At 40.8% G+C, this 19,597-nt stretch overlaps 1 protein-coding gene across 3 annotated transcripts in view; it reads right to left on the bottom strand.

Annotated features, from left to right (window-relative positions):
• Nucleotides 1-7,742: 7,742 nt before the first annotated feature.
• Nucleotides 7,743-19,597, bottom strand: part of PAXIP1 (PAX interacting protein 1) — a 32,466-nt gene continuing 20,611 nt past the window's right edge. For 2 of the 3 annotated variants that reach the window (XM_061586200.1, XM_061586198.1), the window contains exons 14-21: nucleotides 18,194-18,261; nucleotides 17,253-17,355; nucleotides 16,291-16,459; nucleotides 15,588-15,688; nucleotides 13,834-13,968; nucleotides 13,671-13,746; nucleotides 8,586-8,645; nucleotides 7,743-7,892 (exon numbers count right to left, since the gene is read on the bottom strand). In XM_061586200.1, the coding sequence (XP_061442184.1) occupies nucleotides 7,876-7,892; nucleotides 8,586-8,645; nucleotides 13,671-13,746; nucleotides 13,834-13,968; nucleotides 15,588-15,688; nucleotides 16,291-16,459; nucleotides 17,253-17,355; nucleotides 18,194-18,261 (729 nt within the window). In that variant the 3' untranslated portion in view covers nucleotides 7,743-7,875. Of the gene's footprint in view, nucleotides 7,893-8,585; nucleotides 8,646-13,670; nucleotides 13,747-13,833; nucleotides 13,969-15,587; nucleotides 15,689-16,290; nucleotides 16,460-17,252; nucleotides 17,356-18,193; nucleotides 18,262-19,597 lie in introns of those variants that run through there. The other variant, XM_061586199.1, reaches the window with a different exon arrangement.

The following is a 19,597-nucleotide window of genomic DNA, read 5'->3' as shown; positions in this document are numbered from 1 at the left end:
CTGAAAACCAGTTGCTGGAAGCCTCAGGAGGGGAGAGTGTTCTTGCACTCGGGTCCTGCTTGCGGGCTTCCCCCAGGCACCTGGTTGGCCACTGTGAGAACAGGATGCTGGACTAGATGGGCCACTGGCCTGATCCAGCAGGCTCTTCTTATGTTCTTTATGTTCTTAAGAACCTCTGCACCTGCTGGTTGGCACTGGTGGCAAAGAGGTCTACTTGAATGTGGCCAAAACGTTCCACTATTTGACGAAAGGACTGTGGGTGAAGTCTCCATTCTCCTTGAATCAGCTTCTCCCGACTGAGCCAGTCCGCTTGGCTGTTGTCCTCCCCCTTGAGGTATTCTGCCGCTATCGATATGATATTGGGCTCCGCCCACTGGAAGAGGAGAAAGGCCTCCTTCTGAAGAATGAGGGAGCGTGTGCCTCCCTGACGGTTTAAATACGATTTGGCCGACACGTTGTCTGTTCTGACAAGCACTGCCCCTAACCGTCTGGTGTTCGCAAAGTGCCTGAGGGCCAGACGAACTGCGCGTAGTTCGAGTAGGTTGATCGGCAGTGCGGATTCCTGAGCCGACCACATGCCTTGAATCATCTGCCCGTCGCAGATGGCTCCCCATCCGGATAAGCTGGCATCGGACGTTATCAGGGTGTGGAGTGGATCCTGGAAAGGGACGCCTCGCATCAGGTTGAGCTCTTGGGTCCACCAGAACAGCGACTGACGAATCTGTGGTGACAGAGCGACCATGCGGTGGCGCCTGGACGCTATGTCGTTCTGGAATGGCAGCAGCGCCCACTGAAGAGTGCGGGAATGATGACGTGCCCATGGCGTCGTTTGGAACGTGGATACCATCAAACCGAGAAGTGCTGCCAACTCCATCAGGTCTGTAGAGGTGGAGGATAGGACATGCAACACCACTTTGCGGATCTTGCTGATCCTGTCTGAAGATAGCGTAATGAGGCCATTTTGAGAGTCTATAGTCGCTCCCAAATGTGTGATGCGTCTGGACGGAAAGAGATGACTCTTGGCTTCGTTGATCAGGAAACCGTGATCCTTTAGACAGGTCAGGGTGACATGGAGGTCCTCCCATGCCTTGTGTAACGATGGTGAGCGGATCAGAAAATCGTCCAGATAAGGAAAAATATGAATCCCCTGTGTCCTGAGGTGTGCCACCAGGGTAACCACAATCTTGGTGAATGTCCTGGGAGCGGACGACAGGCCAAAGGGCATGGCCCTGAACTGATAATGGTCTTGTCCCACCGCGAAGCGAAGATACCTTCTGTGAGGGGGAAAAATTGGAATGTGCAGGTAGGCTTCCTTCAGGTCGATAGATGAGAGGAAGTCCCCTAGCCTCAGCGCTTCTTTGATGGAAAGTAAGGTCTCCATCCAAAATTTGCGGTATTTTATGAAGCAATTTAGAGTCTTGAGGTCTAATACTGGCCTGGATGAACTGTCTTTTTTGTCGACGGTGAAGAACAGAGAGTAGTTTCCCAGGAACCTCTCCCCTGGAGGTACTGCCTCGATAGCTGCCATGCGTAGGAGATGGGAAACTGATCTCAAAACTTTGCCCCTTTTGTGTGGATTTGCTGACAGAGGGGATGGAAGGAATCTCGCCGGGGGGGTGGAGGAAAACTCCAGGCGAAGGCCGTATCGAAGAGTGCGGAGGACCCAGCGATCGGAGGATAGGTCCTCCCATCGGTGAGCAAATCGTTGGAGACGGGCTCCCACCGGCGAGGTGGAGGCGTCAGAACTGATTTCTGTTTCCACGTGCCTGGGATGCAAGGCCGGATCGACCTGGGAGGTGTTGCTGGGACTTAAGTTGGTTGCGCTGTCTGTTCCAGAAGGGACGGCTGGAGGGGGCGTCCTTCTGTCTTCCAAAGGGACGTGAGCCCCGAAAGGACTGCGACAAGTGATATGGATGGAATAAGCGGCGAAAGGTCCTTCCATCCTCCCTTTTTCTGGTGGATGGCATGGACTTTTTCTTTTCCTTGGTTGCTAATATGTTGGCGAGGGCAGTGTCCCCAAATAATTTGCCACCCACGTAGGGTTCCGAGGCAAGATTCGAACGAGCTGCAGGGTCTGCATCCCAATGTCGAAGCCAAAGGGTCCTTCGCGTGAAGATCCCTGCAGTGAGAGACCTAGCTGCAAACTGCATGGCGTCCATTGACGCATCTACCATGAAGGTAACTGCCCGAGAGACCTTCAGCAGAGATTTGCGTATCCGGGCTGCATCCTGCTGTGGGCCATCTAGCAGGTCTTCCAACCACAGTAGGGAGGCTCGAGCAAACACAGAAGAGGCTGCTGCTGCCCTGATTGAAAGCGCACTAGCCTCGTGCACTCTTCTAAGTCCCTGGTCCATCTTGCGCTCAGTAGGATCCTTAAGGTGAGCGTCTTGAGTCTTTAGGATTCAATGATGAGTTCAATAGATTGACTATAGGCGCGTCTATGAGCGGGACTTTCAACTGATCCATGATCGGTTGTTCCAGTGTATAATATTTGTTGGCTACCGAAACTGAGTTTTTGAATTGCAAGGGAATGTCAAATTCTGATTTGAGCACCTTGGGGAGAAGAGAAGGAAGCTTCAATACTCTAGACCTAGGCTTTGGATCTGGACATACTGCTGAGACTCTCAAGGAGGGTGGAGTAGGAGGATCCTCTGTAGAGGTGAGGGTAAGAGCCTCCATCGCTTTGCATAGCAGAGGAAGGAAATGAGCCTCTTGAAATATTCTAGTAGATAAAATCTCCTCAGATTCTGATTCCCCACTCCATTCCTCTTCATCCAACACAATCAAGTCATTTTCTGTGTCTATAAGCTCCTGTTCTGGGAGCTGAAGGTGTCTGCCCTGCGATGCAGCATAGGGGTCTGGGGATGTGCGGCCCGGGGAAGGGCGTGTGTTCGCCCTCGGGTGCCTTGAGGGTTGTGAGCCTGATGCAGTTTGAGAAGACAAATCTCTAGTCAGATCCATTAAAAGGGCATCCTTAAGCTGTTCTTTTAATTGCTGAATTGAATGTGCTGAAAGCTGCAGCTGAATAGGGCGAGCTTGAGAGTGAGATGGATAAAGCCTGTGCCCACCAGCATCATGAATTTGTTGGACAGGGATTGGCTCCTCCAAAAACCCTGTGAAGGCCTCGGGGGAGAAGTTGTTAGAAAAAATAGCGTCTAAGGAAGGGTGAGACTGGCCACCTTCCCCATCAGACAGGGGTTCCAGGTCCCTCTGGTCCCTTGAGTGGTGGTAGGAATCTTGACCTTCTCTACAGGTTCCCTTATGTGGAACAGGAATCCTGCCTTCTGCAGCCACCCTGCCCGCCAAAACCTGAGCCTCAGCCACCTCGTGCCTGACGGTAGAGGGGCGGGCCACCACTGTTTCAGAATGATCCCCCGAAGAATGAGCCTGCTCTGATCCCAGGATGGAACTGAGTTCTGGCACTGCGCCTGTCGCTGGCTTGCGGGGAAGCACTTTCGACCCCTTTGAGAGGTGCTTTGTTTTGTGTGTGGCTTTCCCCATAGCGGGCACACACTGCGGGACTTACGGGGTTAATGAAAATATGAATGGAAGGCTCCCGCTGGTAATGATTGACAACACTGTCTAATAAGCGGCTAGGTAAAGCAGAAAGATTAGAAGCTGTTGCCGCCGACCTGCTATGGCATCTGTGCGTCTGCCCCTCCCCGCTATGAAGCAGGGAAAACGAAGCCGCTTGAAAGGGAGCGCGAAAATCCGAGGCGTGGGCCTGAGTTCCGAGCTCCGGTGAAATTCGCCTCTTAGGCTAATGCTGCCGATGCTATGAGTTGCTGACTAGGAGGAACGGTAGCAAATTCGGCTGGGGAGGGAGCCTGAAGAGGCCAACGGTCCCAGAAGCCATGGGGAGGGGCTGAATGCTCCTCACCACCGAGAAAAAAACGGAGGAAAGACACAAGGAGCTTTTTTGTTTTTTTGTTTTTAAACTTTAAACTTTAAACAGCAGGGGAAGACAAAACATATACTGAGGGCAAGAAACAGCAGAAACCAACAGGTAAGACTTAAAAAACAAACAATACAAGCCTGAACCGACGGAGACAGAGAGGAATCAACCAGATTCGGTGAAGGCAAAAGAGGGGAAAAAAAACTGCGGACGGAGCAGGCGCAGACTAGGAACGGACCTACAGTAAAACGTCAGCAGTACTCTTTTGCCTTCAACCACTAGGTGGAGCTAGTTACCCACCTGATATCTTTCCATGCACAGGAGAAACCAGTGAAGCTGTTGCAAACCGGTGAGATGTATATTCCCAATTACTGGTCCCAGCAGGCAACTTCAGGGTTGTATTTTGCAGAAACTGCAGTTTGTAAGTCTTCAAAAGGCACCCCATGTACATGTTGCACTGGTAACCTGCAGATTAGACTATTTGTGTTAGTCTGGACCTTGCTAGCCTACAGAATCATTAGCTGCAGCAAACTTCAGCACACAGTAGAGTAGGTGTGATGGACCAAAACTAATGAAAAATTACAACTCTGTGATACTTTTCTGCTGGCTGTTTAGAACTTGAATTTCATTGACAACTGTGTGTGATCTTGGTTGGCAAGATTAAAGGAAACACTTTTATCAACATTATTAATTTGATTTCTTACCTGTACTTAACCACAAGGTCCCACAGTGAGTTACAGGAATTTAAGAATACAATATTAAAAAGTTCAAAACAAATTAGTCACAAGAATAGAGTGGGTCCTAAAAATATGTATCTAGAGGTGTCAAATGCCAGAGTGTCTTCAGTATACAATGGAAATGACATAATGAAGATGACAAATACACCTCTGTGGGGAGGGAATTCCAGAACTTTTGGGCTGCCAGAGAATGCGCTCTCCAAAGCCGTATTATACTGCATTGTTGCCTTAGTTTCTTTGAAATTCATATTATATATGAAGATAGATCTTAAATAAAACACATTGCACACCAATAAACTCATTTGATTCAAAGTCTGGTCGTGCTTTTACAGGTTGTTAATGAGAAAAATTGAATCCCAATTAAATGACCAAATTAAGTAGATATTGATGTATTAATATTTTTCCAATTGCAAGAGTAAAGGTTCTTTAGTTTTGCTTCTAGCAGATCTTAAGAGTTAAAGTAGCCTTTCATGGGAGTTCTGAAGAGACTTGAAAAAACCAAGGTTTCAAGAGTACCAACTAATCTTTCAGGAGGGGGGGATCTCTATGTAGCTTAATGAGGACTGAGCATAGTCAGAATTCTGCACTCACTGAAGAGTGCTGCGGAGGAATGGAATGGGTGGGTGGAACCCTGAACAGCAGCACTCAATGCTGCAAGTCTCACTTGCATAATTTATCTTGGGAGTAGGAGAAACAAGCTTCCCATGCAACCAGAAGCATGAAAAGTTGCTCAGACAGATGAACTGTGTGTGTGTGTGTGTGTAGGGCCGCTAAAATTTGAAACAGGGAACTATATTGTACAGGTTGCTCACATGGTGCTGAAGGGGCTGGCATGGGAAATAATCAAGTTTGTTGAACATGGTCTGTTTCAAGTGTTACCTTTGCAGCATAGTTGCTACTTCCTACATGGAATGCTGCACTGGTAACTTAAGAATTGAATAATACTTGCTAATAGTACTGACTAGAAGCTCCACAAAAGTTAATATTTTGCTTTTTCTGTCTTATAATTTTTTAAAATTTCCCCATACTGTAGCATGACCAAGGCAGCCATGTCAACAGAAGGTGGGCCAGATTAGGGCTCTTAAATTCTCAATGGCTTACTGAATTTTATAATAGCATTGTGCATTGGGAGATACACAAGGAGGACTTACCCTAGAAACGTAATCAGTACCTCAGTGGTGTTTCCAAGGGTTCCCCTGTGTTTCTCTCATACAGGTAAATAGCTGCTATTTACTATTGTGAGGAATTGTGTAGTGCAGAGTTCACAGGTGGACATTGTATTTCCTTGTTCCCCAACCCCATCCCTGCAGTTTATAGATCCAAGTTCTAGATGCATTCTACCTATCAGATTATCATTTTACTAGTTCTTCAATGGAGCAGGAAGGGTTGGTTTCTACTAGATGTTTAGCACTGAATGTGTTCTCATACTTTTTGAATCCAAAAAATGACATGGTTATATGCTGCATTCAAACTCTTTTATAAGAATGAACATACATAAAATATTCAATGTAACAATTATACAGAACACAAATGTGGAAATGTTTTACAGGCAAGAAATATAACACAGAGATGCTCCAGTTCAGGAAGATGCAACTTTCACTGAAAACCACATGAAAAGCATGTTGAATTTAAGGACTCCAGCTATTTCCACATGCTTTCCCTTTAAATTAATATAAATTGTATACCATTAACAGTGCTTTGATGATGAAACTGCTATTCTTTGTGTTGTGGCTGTGCCATTTTCCAGTGTGAGCACACAAGAAGAAATACCTTCAAGAGTTATAGAGCCAATGACTTGTTAAAAATATACATTGCTCTAGTTGCCAAGGTCCATCAATGAAGATGCTTCTTTAGGATCAAATTGGCTGAAGTATGTATTTTCTGTATCTCAAAAACAAATACAATTTCAGTACGAAAAAGTTTAACAAACTTCATCTGTAACAATTTATGCAGTGTATTCAAAACGGCAAACGATCAGTAAGTAGTGCTCAATGTCATACATGCCATGTTTAACCATTAAAACCTGCAGGCTCCCCATGTGAATCATGTATTTCTTGCCATATATGGCCCTTCATTTTCAGAAACCATGGCATACTGCTAAGTAAGAAAAATGCTAACTTATTTCACCTTATATAAATTAAATAACTCTGTAGTACTGCCAAGCCCAGATTGAAACCTCCAAAACCACTGAACAGAGATTTACTGTCAGATTTAAAGATAATCAATGGAGAGAATCAAATTAGATTTGCCTTGTGACTTACATAAGTTGCAAAATTTAAAGGTATTTTAAGAGGAAAAAAGGAAGCAAAAAATAGGATTTTAACAAGTTTTTGATGGTTGCACAAAAGAATTGCGGTAGCCATATTAGCCAGCTAGCTGCATGTTACCTAACATTGTGCTTGCTAAAACAGTATAGTTTTGAGATTACTTTTTAAAATAATGTATAATCCATTTATAATTAGGTTCATTACATATAATAGCATTTTGCAAGAGAAATTCACCTCGAATGAAATGATTACATCTGTGAATTCTTTTGCATATTTATTTTATAAAAAATTACAAGAAGAATGATCACAGCAGATATGAATCAGTTCAAGCTAACTTCAGTAGAAATACACATAACATTAACAATACATTCTGCTTAAAATACTTGGTTTTTAATATTAAAACACACCTTGTAAAATAAATGGAAGATTATCTTACAGCATTTGGAAGAATGATTAGAGTAATTTACTCTTACCGAAGAGTGCCATAATTGCACAATATTAAAAAGGAAAAGAACCACTATTGCATTTTAAAAGAAAAATCATTTAAAAGTATGTTTATTTAAAAACCAGCTTAGCATTAATATAAAAGAAACAGAGTGTAATAAAATAAAGTACAAAATATTTACTTCCATAATTTACACACCACAAGCCCTTTCTCTTTAAATTCCAAATTTGATTTGGTTAAGTACCACCAACTGTAACTCTTTAAAAAAATCAGGAAAACTAATTTGTGATATAAAAAGTAAGCTCTCTCTACTATAATACAAAGAACATAGTTAATTATGTCTTAATAATAAAAGGTTGCACATCTTAAACATATGCAGTTAATGCTTGCTCTCCTGCCTTGAACTGCTTATTAGCCTTCAGCAAAACAAGTAGAAAACAAGAACTCCAGAAGTGCCAATTCATCCATAGGCTGAAAAAGCTTGAAGGAAGGCTTCAGGGATTTTAAAGCAATAAGGCATTTTACTTCCAGTCAAGTGAATTTATATGTAGACTTTGTTAAGGAAAAAGCTATGTTGAAATGTGTATAGATTGTAATAATCAGCTTCCTTAAACAAGAAATTATAGCACAAGGTGAGAAACACTTATTTCTTAGATTAACGTATTAAAATGGTTTTATAACTCTCTAACAAGACAAACATGCTATATGCACTGAATGCCAGGACACACTATATCTGTGTTTTCCAGGCTTTATTTTCATTAGAATATGTGTTTCAAAATTTTGTTTCTGGGGGTTATTATTATAAAGAAAAAGGACTTAACTTTCAGTTCAAATATCAATTCTAATTAAAAAATTGAGATCCAACATGTAGAATAAATTATTAAGACACTTCTAAAGGGACTGCCACAACAAAAGATAAAAAGATATGACCAGAATTTCAAGGAATCCCAGTAAACAATTCAACAGCTAAAAACATAGGTGAAAACTTGTATATGTATTTCAATGAGCCTGTGAGAGCAAAGAGAGGGATTCAAACATGCAGTAGTAATAGGTGATACTAGCTTATCTACCTTCCAATTCTCTACATTCACAAGTTAGATAGAAACACATGCCTTATATTGTATATCGCCAACCAATTCTGTGAATTTTGTCAGCTGCTGAGAACAAAATCAATTTAAGGGGGGGGGTTGGAATGCTTATAGAAATCATTATAGTATTTCAGAGAACATATGAAGGATATGATTCATAATCCAGTGTCTGGGTAAGAACGCCAGTCAAAACAAACTCTGCATTGTGGACATCTGCAAATATAGAAGAAAAACACACAACAATCAATACATCCATGGTAAATTCATTACAACTACTGATTTCAATGAGCCTGCAGCTCATGAGTTTAACCTTATATTTAAAATGCTTTGAGAGGTCTTGGATCTAGGAGTTGCCAGATCAAAGTAAGAAAAAACTGATGAGGCACTTATTCAAGACAACTATGAAAGTGGGAATGTGTGTCCTTAAAACATTCACATAGGCTGATATTCTGATGTAAGGGGCAGATACTTGACAGCTGAGTCTCAATTACAGACCTGTGCAAGCTGTATCAAATTGAGATGCAGATTTGCAGCTGGTGAACTGGGCAAGGCATGGAAGTGGCCACTTATAAGCTGGGCTTGTGCCAAGTTTAACATCTTCAATGTAAAGTGATAAATATACTTGGGAGTATACTTAATATATATATACAGTACTTGGTTCTATCTCTTATCTGAAAAGAAACGGGAATCTCACCCTTAGATGCAGCAGACCTCTGAAATAGAAAGATAAATATACTTGGTTCTACATGTACCTTGAACAACAAGGAAATCACAATGATGCAGGTTGTTGTTTTTTCAAGTTACTGAGTCGGATCGCACCCTCAACAAGATGTGCCTAGCCCCTAACCTTCCAAGTAACTCTGTTAACTTAGTTTTTCCATAAAGTTAAACACGCAGCCATCCCCTCACACCCTTTCCTTTCTGAGAAGTGAAACCGAGTTGAGTGGGGAGCTTAAGAGGGGAGGAGCTACCTTTCATTTTGACAGATATAGCTTGTAATCACAGTGGTTATTTCCGAGTGCACTTCAATCGGGGGAGGGATGTTGAAATAAATAAACAGAGTTGTTCTTTACATCAGTCATCATTTTCCTCTGAATTGTGGCTGTAAGAGCAGGACATAAGTGGCAAAGTTAGGCCTGCTTCTTTCCCAATCATTCTTTTTTCTAACAATTAAAAATCACAGTGTTGTGGGCTGGCCCAATGTTTAATGTATGCATTTCCCATCTAAGAGCCTTTACAATGTATGTTTTAAGCTAATGTATAAGATGTTATATGTCCAGATATGCAGACTTTCTTATAGCTTGTTAAAAGGTAAAAAGAGAAACATTTTTGTTCCCCCCTCCTTTGTCTAGTTCCAGGCAGTCAGCCAATATACTGATAATGGGACGCAGCTTCCAGCTGCATAAGGAGGAAACTATTTCTGGTAAAAGTAACTGGTTACTATGATGAAGTCCCATTTGCTGTCCCTGGCAGGTGGCATGACAAGGAGTTCACTTTCTCTGGCAGGAGGCAGAATGGGAGAAGGCAGATGGTAAGGAGATAAGAATTCTTATAAAAGGGAGAGAAGTTCCTGTATCCAGTATCGGTCTTACAGACTGATCCAACGTACTGCCATGCTGCAGTCAAGAACAAGAGGTCTGCTGTGCCTAAGGGTGAGATTATCCCATTTCTTTTCAGATAAGAGATTAAAATGTATTGAAATAAGTTCAGGGAAATAAAAATACAACTTGTTTGCAACGTAACTTGTATAATGTATCAAGAAATAGAACCTTATACTTTTATGTTAACTGTATACTGATACACAATACTGATATATAATATATAAGAAAGAGCTACTGGCTAAGGCCACTGTAAGCATTATGAATGCTTATAACCAGTCAGGACTTTGACCCTGACCTATATGATTCTGCTTTACTGGCTGAAGCCAGATACACGTGTACTTGTATGTATGTAATGAATGTATAAAGAATAAATAAATATGATTTATAAAGATGTTCCATTGTTGAATTCCCATTATTTTAACTGAGATATCCCTCCAAGGGTGGTGATCCTTTGGCACTCCAGATGTTGCTTAACTACAATTCCCATCATCCCCAGCAAGCATGGCCTATGGGCAGGGATGATGGAAGTTGTAGTTCAGCAACATCTGGAGTGCCAAAGATGCGCCACCCCTGCATCTAGACCTTAATATGTTACTTGGTGTAGTTTGCCTAGACAGACCTAACTGCTGACAAACACCATGGAAGCTCACATAACCACCATGCTTCTCATGTAAGTTGTCTGTATAGATATGGACTAGGGGAGTACACAAGAACCCTCAATCCTGCGTTTGTGAAAGAAAGATGGTTTGAGGCCATTTCAATAGCATTCTTTTTTCCTTCATGGGAGAGTAGTTCCAGGAAGGGGGAGGTACCAAGAAACAAGGGACTTTTCCAGTTTTTCATAATTTATTTTTATTTATTTTATTTATTTATTAAATTTATATACCGCCCGACTAGCAATAGCTCTCTGGGCGGTGAACATAAAACAGCATAAAAATACAATAAATAACAAAACAATACTAAAATACAAGCAACAATCCAACACAATAAACATTTTTAAAATTAAATCAGTGTAATTTAAAATGCTTCAGAGAATAGGAAGGTTTTGACCTGGCGCCGGAAGGAGAGCAGAGTCGGCGCCAGGCGTACTTCCTCAGGGAGACTGTTCCATAGTTCGGGGGCCACCACTGAGAAGGCCCTAGATCTTGTCATCACCCTCCGGGCCTCCCTGTGAGTTGGAACCCGGAGGAGGGCCTTCGTAGCAGAACGTAGTGCACGGGCCGGTTCATATCGGAAGAGGCGTTCCGCAAGGTATCGTGGTCCCGCACCGTATAAGGCTTTATAGGTTAATACCAACACTTTGAATCTAGCCCGGAAACATATTGGCAACCAGTGCAAGCTGGCCAGAACAGGTGTTATATGCTCGGACCGCTTGGTCCTTGTCAGCAATCTGGCCGCCGCATTTTGCACTAGTTGTAGCTTCCGAACTGTCTTCAAAGGTAGCCCTACGTAAAGCGCATTACAGTAATCCAAACGTGAGGTTACCAGAGCATGTACCACTGATGTAAGGTCCTCTTTACTCAAATAGGGACGTAGCTGGGCTACCAACCGAAGTTGGTAAAACGCATTCCTAACCACCGAGGCTACTTGAGCCTCAAGTGAGAGGGAAGAGTCTAAAAAGACTCCCAGACTACGAACCCGGTCCTTTAGGGGGAGTGTAACCCCGTCCATAATAATAAGGGAGACTCTCCTAGCACAATAGCCCCTGGACCTATTTGCCTAAATTCTGGCAGGTTTCTTACCCAGGGGCACTTCCCTCATATTCCTAGTTCTCAAACTTACTGCATCCCCTCAAAAAAAGAAGCCTAGGGGAGAGAGAACGTTATTTCCATTCCCCACCCCAAACAGTAAAGTCTGCCCTTTCTAGAGAACAGCTGCACTTGTCTTTCTGACATTTAGCAGGCTTTATCTCTCCAAAAGGGGTGGCCATGCTTGGAATTAAGATACTTTTCTTTTTCTTAAATAAACTTAGAAGGTTCCCTGTATTAAAATCCTGAAGACTTAATCTACTCTGGTGTAGCCACTTTGCCAGCAAAGTTCCAGAGCTTGGAAGTTACTTTTTTGAACTACAACTCCCATCAGCCCCAGCCAGCATGGCCACTGGATTGGGCTGATGGGAGTTGTAGTTCAAAAAAAGTAACTTTTCCAAGCTCTGCAAAGTTCATCTATCTATGTGAAAAAGAAAAAAAGTTATGGCTATGTTTTAGAGAGAGCCAGTGTGGTGTAGTGGTTAAGATGTTGGACTATGACCTGGGAGGCCAGGGTTCGAATCCCCACACAGCCATGAAGCTCACTCGGTGACCTTGGGCCAGTCACTGCCTCTCAGCCTCAGAGAAAGGCAATGGTAAACCCCCTCTGAATACCGCTTACCATGAAACCCTATTCATAGGGTCACCATAAGTCGGAATTGACTTGAAGGCAGTACATTTTTTTTTATGTTTTAGATTACTCATAATTAACAGCGACAAAACACAGTTTTAGATTTAAGAGTACAGATTTGGACACAAATAACAAATCAACATGGATCTAAACCAGATTGGGAAGCTTCCAAATATTACGGATACAAGGCAAATCTTATGGTAGCCAGTATTTTAAGGGCCAACAGAAAAAAATTAAAAAAGAGTCCTATAATGCCAACATTTGGCATCTGTATCTATGGATAGGTAAGTGACAGAAAGTATCCAACTGGCTTTGACAGTAGTATACAATTTCAGAATTTCCTGACATTTTCCTCTGTCTCTCTTAAAATCATAAAAATTACCAGTAAATGTCAACACTCATTAGATTTCTGTCACTTCAAAATACATATACACACAGACACACATGACCTTTTCAAATTAAAAATGTGGAAATACTGCAAGCCTTTTCATTAAAAAATTAACAAGATGAAGATAGAAGGCAACAAGCAACAATATTACTCCAAATTCCATAGCACTGAACATCAAAGCACCAGGAGAAAAGGACCTGGTTGTGGTAAAAAGTGGGGATGTACACTAACCACAAGATCTGGTTTGAATTCTGATTTGGCACTTCACAAAACAGTCTGTCTTGATTCAAAGCTCTTTGTAGGCCAGCCAAGTCTGCTTGGTACCCCTTCCCCTTCACTACTGGGAAATTTAAAAAACAACTTGAAACTTTTTCCTTTTGACACAACTGGTTAAAATTTGCAGGCATACAAGGCCCTCCAGAGAGGATAGAGTCTACTCTATAGATCCCAATCACCCCACCCTGGCACTGTTGGAAGCTTAGAGACATTACTTTGGCAGATGCCTGCAGCGTATTTTTAATGACTGGATTGCCGAGGCAGCATGAAACATTCAAGGGGACCCATTTTGATCATGCTGCTTTGTCTCCAACAAACCCCAAATTCCTTTGAGGCACCCACATTATCCTGGTATTTGTCTGAATCCAATGCATACCCCTAGAAAAAGGTGTTTTCTAATAGTATGCAAAAGCCCACTATACGTTCAAAACCTTCTACAAGCTCTTGCCCCCAGAATTTAATATACACTCCAACTATATCCAAACCACTAGAATAGGCTACATCTCTTTACCTGAATTTCCTAACTTAAAACTATTGTAAGTGCCATCTTGCACTGTTAAACAGAAGTAACTTATGAGGATAAAGCACACATACCTATGCCTCTGGCAAAGTATTCCCGACATAAGTGAAGATCATTTTCGCAAGAAATCAGGATAATCTCTGATAAGCTCTATATTAAAAATGAAATTGAATCAGATGTAACAGATGCACTTTCTAAACCGAAACACATTAGAAAATCAATCAAAATCACACTCACCTTGTTTTGCTTGTGTTCCATGAGTTTTCGGAAGGAAGGCTGTTTAGTCAATACCTTTCCTCCTGCACATTCCACAATAGATTTTATGGTAGAAAGGCTAGGGCAAATTCCAGGTGTAATATAGAAGTACTTTCCCTAAAATCAAAACATTTATGAAACACGACACTGTCAAGATCCTGAACTTGAGGAGAAGAACAAACAATAACTGAAGACCGAAAATAGTGATGTTGAAAAGGACTGAGAAGCAGGAGAAAAACCAAAAATCCAGTTTTTGGAGAATTACGTTTGAAAGAACTAAGAAGAAAAGAGATAATTGACGGTATCAAAGGCTGATAAAAGTTCCAAAAGGACAGAAAATAAAACCTTACTTTTTGCTGCAATTAAAGAAATAGGTTACAGCAGACAGTTGACTGAAAAGAGTCCAAACCAGATCGGAAAGAATCGCATGGAGGGGAAAGGCTTGACATTAGGGACCTGAAATCTATTAACTGCAATGGATCTAGTAGGACTATCAATGAACACCACCCATAGGTATTCGAAGGGAACACTGCCCCTAGGAACTTTAGAAAGACAAGGAAACAAGACAGCGGCAAACTCCCTTTTCCTCCCCAACCAAAGCCCCAAATAATAAAAAAGTTGTTATTGGACGATGAGGAACTAACTGAAGTTGTAAGCATAACAAAGGGTGGTGGTGTAGACCATACATGTTGGGAGTTTTGTAATTATATAAAGCTTAAAATTTACTTTTACAAACGCTGGGTCAGCTCCTGAACAGTGCTGCACAAGTTAAAATGAAATCGTAATTTTACATCTGTTGAACATGGAAAAGGCTCACTATGGCCTATAGCACTTTTCTAGTAAACCTAATTTTCCTCTGCTCTGAACACATAATTATCCTTCATAAACCTTAAACAAAGAACTAGCCAAGATTCAGTATTTAAGCCCAGCAGCCGACAAGCTACCATACAGAAACAAATGCATGGTTTTTCTGCAATTAACCATCTTGAATTTTAATTGCACACATTCCTAAAGAATTTTCTCTTCCCTCCACCAAAAAGGAGTCTTCATACAACACATATGGAATTCTTTCTTACAAGATGTTGCAATGGCCACCATCTTAGATGGCTTTATAGACGGTTTAGACAAATTCATGGAGGATAAGCAACCAAATACAAATCACAAATGGGGGAGTGCTGTTGCACACAGGTCCTTCTTGTAGGTTTCCCAGAAACGTCTGGCTGGCCACTGTGAGAACAGGATGGACTAGATGGGCCTTTGGTCTGATCCAGCAAGGCTCTTCTTAAGCACTTATAAATCACTTACAGGCCAAGTACTTACCAAAAACAATGGGTCAATTCAGTCAACTTGACAAATGGTTTGGTGACTTCTGAATTGATAGACCAGTTTGTGATCAGTTGGCAAACCATATTCAGAAGTCATGATTTGAAGTGGGTTTGCAAACTATGGTTGGAAGTTCTAGCTATCACTCAGCTTCCATAGGTTGCTATAAGTGAAGCTAATGAAAGCATGTGGCTCTAAACCACAATATTTTTGTAAGCTAAAATCATTGGTACAATGTCTGCATGGAATCAGATTTGCACCATTTTGTTATGCTGAACTACATATATTTCAGAATAAAAGCCAAAAAGTGGCTTGAAATACACATTGTTTACTCTCCTAGCATAGATGGAGATTACATTTAATCATTTGGTCTGAAGTTGTACACATTCAGCATCTTTTAAAAAATGATGTACCTTGAAGAGTGGTGCCACCTGTGCTCTCTTTAGAGATTCTTCTAAACTGAAACAGAAAAGAACTTCAGCTTCTGCATCCCTGAGTATGTAGCTTTGTTCTTCTAAAATAGGGGGAAAATATAACTGTAACTATTGTTAAAATAAAAAGATGGCAACATTATCCATTACTGAGAAAATCAAAGTCAACAGAATTTTTTAAATGAATTTATAGACTATCAAAACAGATACTGTTACTTTAGTTTGGGGATTTAATTTTAGATATTTTTCAGTTGCCCCCCCCTCCGAAGTTTCAGTAATAATAGCTATTAAAGAAAATTAATCGCTGAATTATAATAATTCTTGGAGTCCTTGAAAGCAGCATGACATAAAGAAAAGAGGGAGTACTTTTAGAACCACTTTGCATTTGGAAAAAGAAGCAACTTGTAAAAAATGGCACTAGAGATTTTAAGGAAGGATATGGTAAAAACATAAATATTGCTGTGTAAACTATACCTAAAAGTAAGAGGAACAGAACTGGGTATTAACTCACTGACTTACTCCTACACATTCTCAGGAAAAGTTTATCTTTTAACATTTTTTTAATTGTTTCTATGACATTCCCCAGCTTACCAACACAAGGTCACTAATTTGTGCATGTTTCTTTTTGTTTGTTTTAAAAGAGAGACTATAACCCTTATATTGAGCAACACTAAGACTTACTTACCTATAAACTTCTGGCCCTTGAAACACTCTTCTAACCATTCTGGGGTTACTATATGCTTTACAACTGAAATTGCTGTAAGGAATTTTACAGTACGTGTCACTTTACTTGCTATTAGGTGAGTGCATTTCTGGGCTGATTCTGCTACTTCACCCCCAAGAACGTAGAGTTTCTGAAAATTGTGTAGACACAAAGAAACAAAATATGAGAACCTCCACATCATAACAGATCAAACATATGAAAGTAGGTTGAACTAGTTCACACAAGCACACACAACTTTATTACTATACATGTGATGACCAACAATAAGCATGTGAACCAGATCCACTGAAAAGCACTGTAAGATGCTGTAAAACTTCTATCTGTGATGCCGTACCTCTAATGGCCCATTCATGCAATCAAATTACCAGTTACTGCAACGAACATACATATGTGAAACCATTCTTAGATATACAATATAGTCTTGCAAACAGAAACCTAAAGATGTAAAATTCATGCTAAATTAGACCAAAGAACACACTAGATAGGCTAGAGATCACCAAATGTTTGGTGACACATTTGCAAAATAGAAAAACTGCTGTGGGCACCACACAAGCACCCATACCAAACACAGCCATAACTTATTGACAGGCTACAATAGAACACTATTTTCAACGTGGGGGAGGGTGATACCTGTGGGTATCAAAAAAGGTCTCTGCAGACACATGTGCACTCCACTGCCAATCCTGATAAGCCTTTGGTCTGATCCAGCAGGGCTCTTTTTAGGTTTCAGTTTGTAAGACTATATTGTACATCTAGGGGTGGTTTCACATATGTATGTTTTGTTGCAGCACTGCTTAGTTGCATGAATGGGACATCAGAGGTACAGCATCAGACAGATGTTTTATATCATCTTGCAGTGCTTTCAACAGAGAAAAATGTTACAAGATGTTTCTTCTGTTACTCAAGACAAAGAGGGAAGTCACCTTGATGTACTGATGCACTTGTGAAGGCTCAAATCCTGTGAAAAGCACTACTGGTGTCAATTCTGGTGTTAGCTTTTTAATAGGCGTTGGCAAGTCTTCAATTCTACAAATATAAAATACTGTTAATATAGAGCACAATATTTCTGGATTTAAAATACAAGACAATTTTGATAAACTGCTTTCATGATTAAAATTTAAATGAAGAAAAATTTCATTTACAAGGCCCATGAAGCATGTAAATACATGCAAGTTCATCCCTTTTGCTTGGTTTCAGCTGGTATAACCATCTTTTGTTTGTGAAATACTTAATCTTTGGATTGAAATAGCTACATATAGTATTGTTACTGCACGGTTCACATTTTCTTGCATACTTTGACTTAGTTTGCACTCTCATAACTCCCCAAAAAGTCCTCCTTCCTATTGCCCAGTTCCTATGGCACAAGTCTCTCTAGATAATCACCAGCAGAGCAGGGCTGGAGAAACTTTTTCAGCCCAAGAGCCACATTCTCTTGTGAGGAACCTTCTGAGGATCACATGCCAGTGGTGGGTAGGGTCAGAAGCAAAACTGGATGGAGCAACAGGTGTGACTCTTATTGTTGTACAGTAAGTACAAAGTTCCAGATCAAAGGTTTCTACACATCTATACATTTCTCTATCTTACATCCAGGTACACAAGACACATTATCACAGTTCAAGGACAAATTCCAACCAGGCAAAAGAGGATGAGGAGGGAGCAGGGTTGGTGAGGTGTGTGGCCTGGAATGAGAGTGTAGCACAGGGAGAGTCCTGGGGGCAAGACAAGAGAGGCTGCATTTGGCTCTGAGGCTGAGGTTGACAGAGATTGTCTGAGGCAAAACTCTAACACTTGTATGATTAATTTTGGTAGCATTATATAATTGATAACGAAAATGTGAATGGTTGGTGAATGGACGCTGTCTCACCTTGGCCGCTTGGTTGAAGGTTGAATTATTGATTCATTTTGCTTTGGTTTTAGTGGTAATCTCACACCCTGCAATAGAGAATATATAAATGTAGTTTACCTGTGTACTATTTACTGTTTCACAGCAAAATCTTTTAACTATAGTAATTTTTAAAAAAGAACAGATTTAGTACCCATATATCACACGTATAGCATAGGAGGCTAGAGGTACTATAAAGATTTAATGTGTGTGTGTGTGTGTGTAAATTCAGATAATATTTTATCTAGTTTTTGTGTGTGCATGCTACACAACCTTAAGGTTCATCAATTATCAAATAATTATCTTAGAAAATGTCAACAACGGAAAGCAATTTCACAAAGGCAAGTTGTTCAAGTTGTTCCAGAGTTTGTGTGAGAAACACAATGGCCTGGTGTGAATGTGATACTAAACCAGTTAAGCATGCATCTGAGTACACAGAGTTATGTACTACCCCCTGCCCTGCTGCAGCCACAAGAATGAAAGCTTTCACTTCCATTTCACTTCCCACGCTTGTCAAACTTTTACTGTTTATAGGCCTGTGCAATAAACTAAACAAGCCCAATGATATTAAACAAATGTTTCAAATCACAAACAATATGTTTATAAAACACAGTAAATAAAACCCAGAATCGAACTGAAAAAATAAAGCCATCATCAAATCAGAGCATTACCATGACAATTTACATCTGTCTCCAAAACCTCTTTTGTGCTGATCCAAGCAGCAGTCAGTGCAAAAAGAGACACCCTCTAAGCCACAAATTCAAGACAATTTCAGCTTTCGGGTGTTATTACAATTGAATAGTATTTAGAAACAGTGTTCCAAGTACAAACTAAACTGTAGTGTGAAAGATCTTTCTCAACAATTCTGCAAAGGCATCTACAGTGAGCCAGAGGAGTCCAACGATATCAGTCATCAATTGTGGTAGATGGCATAATCTGAAAACAGCTATAAAAGCTTGTCTGAGCTTAGGAAAAGTAAATTAACCACATAGGTAGCCCTAACAAGGTCATTTTTCCACAGCCAAAACTACCTAGAAAATTTTGATCTTGAAATTATTGCTCTATCAGACAACATACTTCGTTTAAAAATCCTGTCTCTCTGTCCTGGGGATAAACGAAGAGTGTAAAAACAGAATGAGATTTGAACATCTTATGATTTCTGGAAACCCAGTGCATGCAATTCTCTAACTTCATGTATTAAAATTTAGAAAGATATCTGAAGTTCTCAATTTTTTTTTAAAAAAAATAGTCCATAGCTTTACTGATGGCACATTAGGGGGAGAACTGTCCCCCCCCCCAAAAAAAGCTATTCTGTAAAGATTCCAATTCTGAATCATTCCAGTCCCTACTACTGTCCCATTCAAAACCTGAGCCGCTACCTTGCTT

Source organism: Rhineura floridana, chromosome 10 (assembly GCF_030035675.1).
Source record: "Rhineura floridana isolate rRhiFlo1 chromosome 10, rRhiFlo1.hap2, whole genome shotgun sequence".
Classification (NCBI taxonomy): Eukaryota; Metazoa; Chordata; class Lepidosauria; order Squamata; family Rhineuridae; genus Rhineura; species Rhineura floridana.
The sequence above is the reverse complement of the archived record's forward strand: the minus strand, read 5'-3'. Positions and strand labels throughout refer to the sequence as shown.